We start from the raw sequence: 13304 nt of genomic DNA on the forward strand, positions 1-13304 counted from the left end.
AAAGTGAAAGTTGCTCAGTCCTGTCAACTCTTTGTGACCCCATGGACTATACAGTCCATGGAATTCTGCAGGTCAGAATACTGGAGTGGGTAGCCTTTCCCTTCTCCAGGGGATCTTCCCAACCTAGGAATCGAACCCAGATCTCCCACATTACAGGAGGATTCTTTACCAGGGGAACCACAAGGGAAGCCTGCAGTTACTACGCGGCCTTCACCGAAAACTTTGCTGATCTGTGGCTTAAGTAGTTAATAATGTATTGAGATCACCAGCTTTATAGACATTGTGCACATGTTCATTCAAAACAGTTCAACTGGACTGAGCAGATGAAACATTCCAGCTAAGAATATTAGCACTGCTTACCCTTACAGAAGGGGCTTCTCTCATAGCTCAGTCGGTAAAGAATCAGCCTGCAATGCAGGAGATCCAGGTTCGATTCCTGGGTCAGGAAGATCCCCTGGAGAAGGAAATGGCAACCCACTTGCCTGGAAAATCCCATGGACAGAGGAGCCTGGCAGGCTACAGTCCATGGGGTTGCAAGAGTTGGAAACAACTTAGCGACTAAACCACCACCACCCTTACAGAGACTGGAGAGCAAGTTCAATATCCATTATTAATCAGTCCATGGTGGTAGTTTTACATTGGCATTTGTTTTGGTAAACTTCCCTGTGAAGCACTGTGAGGCTTGTCGTATGGTTCTCCAATGCTTGCCATGAGGTTTATCTGCAATAGTATAAATACATTTCCCCACCCCCCCTCACATTTTTGTTAATGCTCCTGCTTTTCTTTTTATACTATTCTAGAAAATGACACATTAAGAGGTGATCATGATAATGCAACTCTGGGCTTGCCTTCTGGCAATTTGGGGCTTATAAAAATATGCTGTGCTGTGCTAAGTCTCTTCAGTCGTGTTCCACTCTGTGTGACCCTATGGACTGTAGGCCACCAGGTTCCTCTGTCCTTGGGATTCTCCAAGAACACTGGAGCGGGTTGCCATTTCCTCTCCAGTGTCTCTTCCTGACCAAGGGATCGAGCCAGAATCTCTTAAGTCTCCTGCATTGGCAGGCGGGTTTTTTACCCCTATATATAAAACCATATTTTTTGCCACATATATAACCATATTTTAACTGCTATATTCACCTGTTACATTCACTGTCTAGTTAAACATGTCCTCAGTTGAAAAGAAAAATTTAGGAAGAAAGAAACTTGATACCACTGAAGCTATTAGAATTTATCTAGTCTATCTGAAGGTAGTTTTACATGAGGAGGTTCACATAATTTTCAACAGACCCCAATCATAATTGGACAAGGGTTTATGTGCAGGAAGGGGTTAGTTACACAGGTGTCTGTTAATACTTAAAATAGATTTATACCTCTATTTTTTTTTTTAGCACATTTCTACTACATCTAATTTGGAGCAATTCAACACTGAACCACTTGCAGAGAGAGCAAACCAAAAAGTAATTAAGAAACAAGGTTAATCAGTTTGAAAAGCAATGCCATACAGGGAAGGGAAGAGATGTTTCCAATGACAAAATCTCAGTAATATGGCCATTGCCATTATTATTAATAATTAAAATAATGATAATAGTAATTCTTACTATTTGTACAATGATTTTCTACTTGGCAACTCAAAGTAATAAAATATTTTATCATTTCTCTCTCTAAGAGCGTATCAAGTTAGGAAGGGACTGTAGTTCTTATCCTTGTCTTTCATATGTAGAAAATAAGGGAGAGAATAGAATCTTCTGGTATCACACTGTACAATAAATAAGCTGGTGGTCAGAATCAAAAATTTACTCTCTTAATTATTCAGAATGTTTTTAATGGATTCTCTTGGTTTATTCTATGCTATCCCTATTATTTCCCTCAAAGCCACCAAAGACAGAGCATCTCTAAAATAGTTTTGAGAGGTGGGAGAGAGGAACAGAAGATGCAGTAGTATCTCAAACAAGTTAGAGATAGGAACTCCATAAAAAGACATGTATATTAATGCATATATATGGAATCTAGAAAAAGGGTACAGCTGAATCTATTTGCATGGCATAAATAGAGACGCAGGTGTAGAGAATGGACATGTAGACATGGGTGGGGGAAGGAAAGGGTAGGACAAATGGAGAGAGTAGCATTGATATATATACACTATCACGTGTAAAATAGTTAGCTAATGGGAAGCTGCTGTATAGCACAGGAAGCTCAGTTCAGTGCTCTGTGATGACCCAGAGAGGATTGGGTGGGGAGGATGGGAGGGAAGTTCGAGAGGGAGGGGATACATGTATACATATAGCTGATTCACTTTGCTGTACAGCAGAAACTAACACAACATTATAAAGCAACTACACTCTAATCAAAATTTTTTTTAAAAAGACATGTATAACTGTCCTCCTTAGTTTCTTTTGTCATTTAATTTGAAAGCCATGATATTTCCTTTTAAAAAGAATCCATCATAAAAAATACATAAATTAAAAGTTGCTCACTTTTGTTATTTCACTTCTGACTATTAAAAATTTTGTGGTTTTGTAATATACTATATACTTCTCTATGCACACACATGTATTTTTTATTATTAACATTTACAAAAGCCAAACATAGGATGCATATTATTCTGCAACATTTTTTCATTAAAATAGTTCATTGGTCTTTTGTATGCTGATACAGGTAAATACTACCTCATAAATTTAGTGGCTGCATTTTAAAATTTTCTATCTCAATGAAAAGTTATTGTACAATAAATATAACTTCTGTCTTATATTTCACAATTTTACACATTCATTTATGATTATATCAATTGTTTCCTACAATTACAAATTATATTCATCTGGCACGTGTTGAAATTAGTTATGAAGCCTTTCCCTCTGAACATTCCCTCTAACATTTTGCTTACGTCTGCTGTACACATCTCCTTTCTTCTGCAACAAGTGAATAGCAAGCATTCAGGGATGGAGGGACAGGTATCAGTTTATAAGCTTCTTAGGCACATCTTCACATAACAAATTTGCACAAGTGGAGAAGTCTTTTTATACTTCAGTAATCGTCATTCTAGGAACAGGTGTTTGGAATCCCACTTAAAGGAAAACTGGAGATGGAAGAGACTGGGGAGAGGAAGATAAAGTTTCCTTGGCTACAGCCCCATGGGGAAATCACAGAACCAAGGACGGAGACCAAGTAGATCCCTGGAGCCTTCACTACATCCCAGTGACTTCAGCAGGGGCAGAGGTCTGTAGTGACGACACTATTGGCTCCTGTGACAGTGTTCCCACTGAACAGGACATTGACACAGAGTCAAGATGGGATGAAGGTGTGCCAGCGACCAAATTATAATCGGCCAGTGACCGATTATACCACTTCTGAAGGCAATGGCACCCCACTCCAGTACTCTTGCCTGGAAAATCCCATGGACGGAGGAGCCTGGTAGGGTACAGTCCATGGGGTCGCTAAGAGTCAGACACGACTGAATGACTTCACTTTCACTTTTCACTTTCATGCATTGGAGAAGGAAATGGCAACCCACTCCAGTGTTCTTGCCTGGAGAATCCCAGGGACGGGGGAGCCTGGTGGGCTGCCGTCTATGGGGTCGCACAGAGTCGGACATGACTGAAGCGACTTAGCAGCAGCAGAAGCAGTCCTGTATCAAGCTTCCCTGGTGGCCCAGTGGTAAAGAATCCACCTGCTAATGCGGAGATGTGGGTTTAATCCCTGGGTCCAGAAGACCCCCTGGAGGAGGGCATGGCAACCCGTTCCAGTATTCTTGCCTGGGAAATCCCATGGACAGAGGAGCCTGGCGGGCTACAGTCCATGGGGTCACGAACGAGTTGGACATGACTTAGTGACTAAACAAGTCCTGAATCACCAGGAAATGGAGTCCCCTTGGTTTCTGTAAGCAACAATTATTTACTGTAAAATTCTTCACAATTTTCAAGAAGTTTTCACATTCGTGATCTCATTCAGGGTCCTACAGTCAACCATGTGCTTTAGACAGTGGGTGACCTGTCTCTTATTGCCAGATAGAGGAACTTAGTTCAGGGTCTAAATAACTTGTCCAAGTTGGTAAGGAAAGGGTTGGGCTTGGAATTCTCTTTATTATGAATCCACCTTCCAGGATAACCCTCTCCTTTCCCCCTAATTCTCATGTACCAGGCTTCTGTGTAGACAAGAACACATGCCTTGTTTCTACCAGCATGATAAATGCCCCAAGAAATCGAAAATAACAGCATCATGATTCAACAACTTGGCCCACTCTGACTTTTCATTTTCTCTAACTTTTGAGTTTGTTTAGAAGCTATTGTAACACAAGGGAATGGTAACTTTACTAATCAAACAAAAAGCAGGTTGATCAGCATTTTTCAGTAACATATTTTTGAAAGCAGAACAAATGGGAGAGGTTGAGGAAGTTGCATGCAGAGGGGATTTTCTGCAGCATTGCTGAAGTTTAGAGGTAAACATCAGTTCAAACACTCTGGCTCTGTAGAAAAGAACTCTGGTTCTTTTCTAGAGTTATCCTAGAAGTTATCTAGTGTATCCTCGAAGTTTGTTTCAGAAAAATATTACGAGAATAGAATTAGGAGCTTTGCCTGGAACCTGATATGGTTCAATCTATAACATATATCATGTGCATGCTAAGTGACATCAGTCGTGTTTGACTCTGTGGGATCTTCCTGACCCAGAGACTGAGTTACTCCTATATTGGCAAGGAGGTTCTTTACCACTAGTGCCACCTGTGAAGCCCAAAAGTTTAGGATTTAGGGAGTTCCCTGGTGGTCTGTGTGTTTAGTCACTCAGTTGAATTCAACTCTTTCCAGCCCTTTGGCCTGTAGCCCACCAGGCTCCTCTGTCCATGGGAGGAATTCTTTTCCAGGCAAGAATACTGGAGTGGGTTGCCATTTGCTTCTCCAGGAGCTCTTCCAGACCTAGGACTTGAAGCTGCATCTCGTGTCTTTTGCATTGCAGGCAGATTTTTTACTCACTGAGCCATCAGGGAAACCCTAGCATGTATCATAGGCCATTTAAAATTATATGATGGAAATAGGCTTTAAACATTTTCATAGCTTGTACAGTGCCTGAAAGTATCTTGCATGTGACCGGCTCAGTAAATCATAGCGAACTCTTACATTGCACTTGCTACATGCTAGGCGCTGTTGTAGGCACTTTACCTACAGTAATTCATTTAATCCCTAATGATAATCCTCTGAGACAGGTGCTATCGTTATCATCTTCATTTTTTGAGCAAGGAAACTGAGGCACAGAGAAATCAAATTACCTGCCTAAAGTCAGGCAACCAGAGCCAGGAATGGCTTCAGCAGCCTGGGATTGGGGTATGTTTTAAATCAAAACAGTACTCTTCCTTCTGAGTGTCCTGAATTAATTCCCCAGGAATATCTGTTTCACCTAAGGAGTGGATGTGGTGTACATTATAATATAATCCATCCGTTTGCTTTCTTTCTCAGGTCATCTGTGGTGAGGGCCAGGAAGAGGGCTTGTCTGGAGCCCTGGGTTGTCGGCCTCATCACCTTTATTTCCTTAATTGTCCTGGCAGTGTGCATTGGACTCATCGTTCATTATGCAAGATACAGTAAGTATGGGTTGCCCTGGCATCATGTGATTTACCTCAAATATTTCCTGATCTACATTTCTGTTTTGATTTGTCTCAGGCTTATTCATTCATTACCATAATTTGTTCGCATGGATAGTTCAAAAGGATCTTTACCTGCCTTGTTACTCATTTAATCTGCACAAGCCAAGGAAGATTCTTCAATCTTTGATGTAGCAATGCTTCCTGCTGGGAGTACCATGCTAGTTTTCATATTCACTGACAAGCAATAATCAAGTCTTAATTATGGGAAAACCATAGGAAAGGTAGAGTCCAATGTTTGGAGAAGTTTGAGGTCATAGGGCTTTAAATCATCTTGATTTAAAATAACTCCAACTCATTGAAATCCTTACAGTTCAATAAATTATACAGTCAGAGATTATAAACTGGTAGGCTCTATTCTGTACTAGTAAGCTGGAAAAGTGCTTATGGCAGTATATGTTGAATAAATGTCTATTGTCATTATTTTAAAATCATCTTGGGATATATTGCAAGTGATTAAAGAAGACAGGATATGCTGAAAATGTTAATTATAAAGAAGTTCACTCTGTGGTAATCAGGTACCTCCCTGCTAGATGAACCATGAACACTTTTCTGTTATTAGAAAAGTCCCCAGGGTACTTCAGAACTGTTTTTCCAGGGCATAACAACCCTTTTGAAGTTTCCTTCTTACTCTGTCTCAGGTTTTAATTAGTTGACTCCATTTTGATCTATTGGTTTAATATCTCCCTTAGTGACTAGATAATGCATTGATATTTAAGGCCCTGTAACCAAAAACCTAATCACATGATTGTAATTTAATTGGGAATTTGAAGAAGTTGCTTTCCTATGAAGAAAGATGGTGATCTGTAAATTGGTTATCTTCTGCTAACAGACACAAATCCAATCTTCATTTCCTAAACAAGGTGGATTATTTCTGGGAAATTTAAAGAAAAAGTATTTAAAGATTTTTTTGAAGGGGGGATAGAATTTGCCTACATGCAGGTCTTTGAATTTGTAGTATCTGCATTTTGATAATTTCTCTGAAACATGTTTTTAATATAAAAAGAATAGCTAAAATAATTTTATAATTCTATAGCTCTGTTCTGAATATACTAAGTCTCATTATGCCGCAAACATCATTATTCATTTCTATGGATGTCTAAGACTATGTTTTATGCACTTTTGTATTTCTAGAACTTAGCAAGTTCCCAGCACATGTTAGATAATTAATGTTTATTGAATGCTGAATGATGAAAATGAATTAATCATACCTATGATATTTTCTTGGAGCATATTTAGGCTTGTCTGACTTAACAAGGAATTCCTAGTAATGTTAAGGATCTCATTACTTCAGTGAGAGAAAATTTTCCTTAGTACTTCTCCTTTGCTCTTTCCAAGTCATGTATTATAAAGCTTACAAATTTTACTCATACACATACAATAACAACCTGGTAATATTTCTTCAGTGCCCTGTTCCTATATATCCTATTGTTGGGATGATCATCTGAGTGATGTGGAACACACAACTTCCACTGCCCACACAATACACCTGAATAAATAGTGATTGTTATGATGTGTGTTGCTGTCATATTTGTCCCCTATCTTCTGTTTACAGATGTAACATAAGAACAGAGTAGATAAAGCACATGAGCATTTAGGAGCTGGCATGCCTAGAGAACCAAAGTGAGCTAAACAAATCTACTGTAGAAACGGGCAGATAAAGATGGAGATGATCAGACTTGGAAAAACATCATTTTGGCATAAAACCCAGGCAACATAGAACTGTGTGTACAGTTTGTGTCTGGTGGCCTTTGGGACTATGTTTCTATCTCTTCAGTAACTTGAACAATAGCAGTATGTCTCCTATGAACGTCATTGTGGGTTATAGAATCACCTACAATGAATAATTTCCTGTTAGAATATTATTAGCCAACTCATGTTCATTTTTCTTACTTTTCTGTTAACACTCTGATATTTTTCATCAACTACACATGCCATATAATTCTGTCAACTGCAAATGTGTTTTGACACCTAGCAACCTATTTGACTCTATCAGGCAAATTAAAATATTGATTATAGTAATTTGTTAATTTAGTTGTAGCATATGAAATTGCTGATATTTGACCATTTTTAACCTATATAAATGGCACTTTCAAATAATTCAATCTAATAATTAAAAAAAACAAGTCTAAGGATATAGAAGAGTATGTTCACCTCTTTTTTAGAACCTTACTATTCATTGTGTGATTTGGTACCAGCAACATCAGCAGAACCTAGGGGCTTGTTAGAAATGCCGAGTCTTGGACCTAGCTTTAGACTGAAGGTAAACAGTTGGTCCCTATTTCAATATATTAAAAATCATACTTGAAATTGTGTATATTGTGATCTGTTTGCATTTCAGGTCACACAGGCCATTCAGGGCCAGGAAAGGAAGAAGGAAAATCCTCCCTAGACCCTCACTTAGGTGGCAAATGCTTAGGAGAGCTTGATTGTTCAGCACCATCCATCTCCTTTACAAATCACTACTCTTTCCCCAGGTCTTGTCCAAGTCTGACCAGTGGCTTCCCTTTCTATCCCAATAAATCCTCAGAATGACCAGAATGATCTGGTAAAGTCGTGTTTTTTGTTTTTTGTTTTTTTGTTTTTTTTTTCCTGATAGCTCTCATGCATAACTAGAGATTTCTCCTATAGCTTCAGTGAGTGAGTTTGGTTTTCTCCATTCCAAGAAGCAGTGTATCATGAAAATGTGTGCTTTGGGAGTTAGATGTTGGGTTGAAACCCAATTTAATCTTTTCTGGCAACCTTATGTTGAGGTTGGACAAATGCATTTACATTTCTGAGACTACAGTCCTTACTGTTAGATGCGGATAACATTGCTTTCTTATAAGGGTAATTTTAAACTGAGTGAGATATGTGAATATGCTAGGGATAGAGGTGTCTAATGTTAATTTCCTTTCCCTCTGGTGTTTAAGTGAGATAAAGAATGAGAAGCAAGAGAGAAACTCAGGTTGAATGAGGCACACTCCATTTTCCTATTATAACCGTACACAACAGTCTTGGTCACCATTGTATTCCTAATGCTTGGCACAATCTCTCACACAAAACATAGTCAGCATTATATCTCATTGAAAGAATCTTCTTAGCTCTGTGCTTGCTTCATGTAAAAGAGAGTAGAAGAAAAACTATGCTGCATTAATTCTCAGCAGACCAAAAACTTGGGCTGCTTGAACTGGATGCAGAAAGTGGAGACACTGGCTAAAGAAACAAAAAAGCCAATGCCTCTGGCTGGAGGGAGAAAATAAATGGAGAGCCAAGGGAACCAGGTGAGACTATGTAGTGTCCCTGGAGGGTTACCAAGGTGGCAACTTTAGCTCCTCAAAAGTCTATACACTGAACTCCTGGCATTCAGTTCAGTCACTCAGTCATGTCCGACTCTTTGTGACCCCATGAATTGCAACATGCCAGGCCTCCCTGTCCATCACCAACTCCTGGAGTTCACTGAGACTCACGTGCATCGAGTCAGTGATGCCATCCAGCCATCTCATCCTCTGTCGTCCCCTTCTCCCCTTGCCCCCAATCCCTCCCAGCATCAGAGTCTTTTCCAATGAGTCAACTCTTCACATGAGGTGGCCAAAATACTGGAGTTTCAGCTTTAGCATCATTCCTTCCAAAGAAATCCCAGGGCTGATCTCCTTTAGAATGGACTGGTTGGATCTCCTTGCAGTCCAAGGGACTCTCAAGAGTCTTCTCCAACACCACAGTTCAAAAGCATAAATTTTCTTATTCTAGAGTCCTTGCAGCCAGAATTGATGGGTAGTTTAAGGAATTGGAAGAAATCTACTTTTAAAATATAAAGATGTGTTTGCTGTTGGGAAGCTTCTGAATCTATTCAGAAGCTCAGATGGCCTGACTAGCTGCTTTTTGTGGTTTATTCAGAAATATCCATGTAACTAATTAGCATACAGGAACACCAAGCATTTCGTATGGATTTTACACTCTAAATCTTATAATGATTTTACACTCTAAATCTTATAATGATGAATGTTGTTGTCTTTTATTTTTGAGATAACCATGAAGCTCAGAGCAGGATGATGGAGATAATCTGGGTGGGACATTTTTTCCTGTCTCAGTCTGTCTAGCAACTACCAAACAAGGAAATGCCTGATGCTTTACACACATCTGAGAAAAAGTATGATACATTTTTGCCTCTTTCCTTATAGATCAAAAGAAGACCTACAATTACTACAGCACATTGTCATTTACAAGTAACAAAGTATATGATGAGTTTGGAAAAGAGGCTTCTAAAAATTTCACAGAAATGAGCCAGAAAATTGAATCAATGGTAAGCATTTCCCCCCATTTCTAGGACATTTGCTATCACTTTCTACCAAAAATTTTTAGTATCCTAGCTTCTCAAACATCCATTCATCTGAGCTTGTATATCTTTGCAAAATGGGGAGAGACCCTACCTGAGAGATATAAAACAAAATTGACAATACATGACTTGGAGGAATATTCCTTATAGGACTAAACCTAGTGACCTTTAGTCTTTTCTATTTGTCCTTCTTACTTACCCTTTAGCTAGTGATACACTATTGATTAGCAGAGCCCAGAAATTCTGAGAATGTGAGGGTGACCCAAAATATGGTTGTTGTGTCATTGATTTCCTCAAGAAGAGACCTTTAGCAGAAGACACAAGATTGAAGCTATTCAGACACATACTTGAGTAGTATTTTAGTACTAAAAAGTATCCAACCGTGGACAAGTTTTTAGTACATAAATCTATAGGAAATCCTTGGATATTCATCTTTATCCTTAGGTCATCAACATGTATCCTGAGGAATAAATGAAATATTATAAACAGTGGAAAACTAGGCATGCATGCTAAATCGATTCAGTCATGTCTGACTCTTAGTGATCCTTGCGGAACATAGCCTACCAGGTCCCTTTGTCTGTGGGATTCTCCAGGCAAGAATACAGGAGTGGGTTGCTGTGACCTCCTCCAGGGCATCTTCCCAACCCAGAGATCGAACCCACGTCTCTTACATCTCCTGCATTGGCAGACAGATTCTTTACCACTAGCACCACTTGGGAAAACTTAGCAGTATAGGCCAAAAGAGCAAGAGCCTGGGTGAAGACTTATCATTGTCAGACTACTTAGAGAATAATTTGGAAGTTTCCTGTTAGTCTGTGAGGTTATTAGTGAAATGACGTGATGAAAATCACCCTAAACTAGGAGCTGGGACACCTACTTCTAGGACCATCTACTAGTCAATGATGTGTCATTTGGCACATCTCTTTGCCATTCTGGAAAAATTCCCTTATGTGAAAATTAAGCCACTAGACTAGAAAATTCCCAAACTGTTTTCCAATATCCTGAGAGAGAACAGAATGGCAGCGGTCCACCTGGAAACTGTCTGGTAAATTAGAAGCCTAAGGATTTGGATACTTTGCTAAGGAGATGAAATCCTGGTTGAATTTGTATTTGTAAACACCAAATCAGGGAAATATCAAATAAACTCTTTTTAAAGCGATATATCTGTTTAAAGATATGTATGTATATATATATATACATACATACATATTTTAAGGATATATATATAAAATATGTAATATATAGTAAACGAAAGGAAATGTAGTGTATAGTAAAGGAAAGGAAATGTAATATATAGTAAAGTATAATGTAATATATAGTATTATATATAAAAATAATGTAATATAAATGTAATATATAGTAAAGGAAAGGAAATGGAAGTAAATATATTAAGAAAAAATGCAACTGTTTTTCTTGTTTTCTGTGCCAGTCACTAAATTTTGTAGAAGATTCAGACTGACTTAAACATAAAGGAATATAAATAGGACTCTAGTACTCTTCAAAACAAGTAATTTTGAAGTTATTTGATTAAAAAAAAAAAACCTTTAAATTTATTTCCAAATGAATGCTGTCATTAGAGGGCTCAATTGAATTGTGCTGATTTATTCATAATTGAAGTAACTGTCCTTGGGAACAAAGTCAGAAGTGAAACAAAATGTAAGAAAGAATAAAAAGGCTCATTGTTTGTCAATTAGTCACCAGCCCGTAGTATCTGTGTTTGGTTCCCAGGTGGCTCAGTGGTAAAGAATCTGCCTGCCAAAACAGGATACCCAGGTTTGATCTCTGGGTTGGGAAAATCCCCTGGAGAAGGAAATGGCAACCCACTCCAGTATTCTTGTCTGGAAAATCCCATGGACAGAGGAGCCTGGTGGGCTATAGTCCATGGCGTTGCAAAGAGTCGGACACAACTGAGCAACTAACACACACACACCATCGGCTATGTATCCCAGTTCATCTGAGCCTTCCTAAGAGCATCTTGAGTGCTGAATTGGGTGTAGATTATGACGGGATATTTGGTAATATTTTTCACTAGGTTTGAGAATCATGTGACACCATTATGCATTCATTCTCACATTCATTATCTCTTCCAAGTACTAACCAAGCCTAACTCTGCTTCTGAGATCAGATGAGACCCAGTGTGTTCAGGATGGTGTGGCCATGGATTGAATTTATGACCTACCACCTGCCACAGTTTTTTTTCATTTCCTTTGTCTACCTACAGTAAAAGCCTCTCTCTCATAGAGTGAATACTTCTCTTGCTTTTCAAAACCCAGTCTGTTTACTCTCTTTTATCTCTTTCCGAGTATAGCACAGCAGACATCACTCCTAGCCCCCCTCCTATGATTCTCCTTGGGAGGAAAGTTATAACCAACCTAGATAGCATATTAAAAAGCAGAGACATTACTTTGTCAACTCATATAATTCTTAAGTCAGAGTTCAGTTGAAATCACTGAACAGAGTACAAAAAGAGACTCTTCAAGTTCAGCAATTGTGAAATGTCTGTCAGTGTGTTTTGTTTTTAAAAATGTTTTAAGCTTTGAATCAGTTTGCAGAATTTTAGAAAATTATCCTTGCTGACATATTTTGAATATTTTTGAAACAGGTAAAAAATGCATTTCATAAATCTTCATTGAGGGGAAAATTTGTCAAGTCTCACATTATCAAGTTCAGGTATGTAGATCTAAAATACTGACTTCTGATTATAATTTGAAACTAAAGCTGTTAATCTGGTCAGTAAAAAATAGTTTGAATTGTTCATATGTGATATAACTTAACAGATTAATTTTGTATCTGTTCTGTGTTAAGTCGTGGGTTACAATGTGTCTTACTCATTCTTTAAATCCAAAAGAAAGAATTTGCAAGATGATTTTGAGGGAAAAATGAAAGTGAAAGGCTCTCAGTCATGTCTGACTCTTTGCAATGCCATGGACTGTGTAATTCATGGAATTCTCCAGGCGAGAATACTGGAGTGGGTAATCTTTTCTGTCTCCAGGGGATCTTCCCAAACCAGGGATCAAACCCAGGTCTCCTACACTGCAGGCAGATTCTAAGTGTTATCGGTGGCTATATTATAGACTTGGGTTTTTTGACTTGTTTGATTTTAGGAAACTAGTTAGAACAAATAGGGACCTAAGCCGCATCTCTTGGTTTAATAACAAATAAGTGTCCTATGTAAAATAGTGTAGTAGAGGAGTTTTTTTATTTTCTCTTCTTGGTACTCCTTCCTACCATATTTCTTTCTTTTCATTTTATTCATCTTTTTTTTTGATATAAATATTTAAGATCTCAGATCTGTTCATCAGTTCAGTTCAGTTCAGTCACTCAGTCGTGTCCGATTCCTTGTGACCCCAGGAACCGCAGCAC

At 38.5% G+C, this 13304-nt stretch overlaps 1 protein-coding gene across 1 annotated transcript in view; it reads left to right on the top strand.

Moving 5' to 3' along the window:
* LOC102406367 (transmembrane protease serine 11E) overlaps positions 1-13304 on the top strand; it is a 60103-nt gene that overhangs the window by 14795 nt on the left and 32004 nt on the right. Inside the window, exons 2-4 of the mRNA XM_006078731.4 lie at positions 5442-5566; positions 9787-9908; positions 12544-12611. Coding sequence (XP_006078793.1) covers positions 5442-5566; positions 9787-9908; positions 12544-12611 — 315 coding nt within the window. The remainder of the gene's footprint in view (positions 1-5441; positions 5567-9786; positions 9909-12543; positions 12612-13304) is intronic.

This window comes from Bubalus bubalis, chromosome 7, assembly GCF_019923935.1.
Source record: "Bubalus bubalis isolate 160015118507 breed Murrah chromosome 7, NDDB_SH_1, whole genome shotgun sequence".
Lineage (NCBI taxonomy): Eukaryota > Metazoa > Chordata > Mammalia > Artiodactyla > Bovidae > Bubalus > Bubalus bubalis.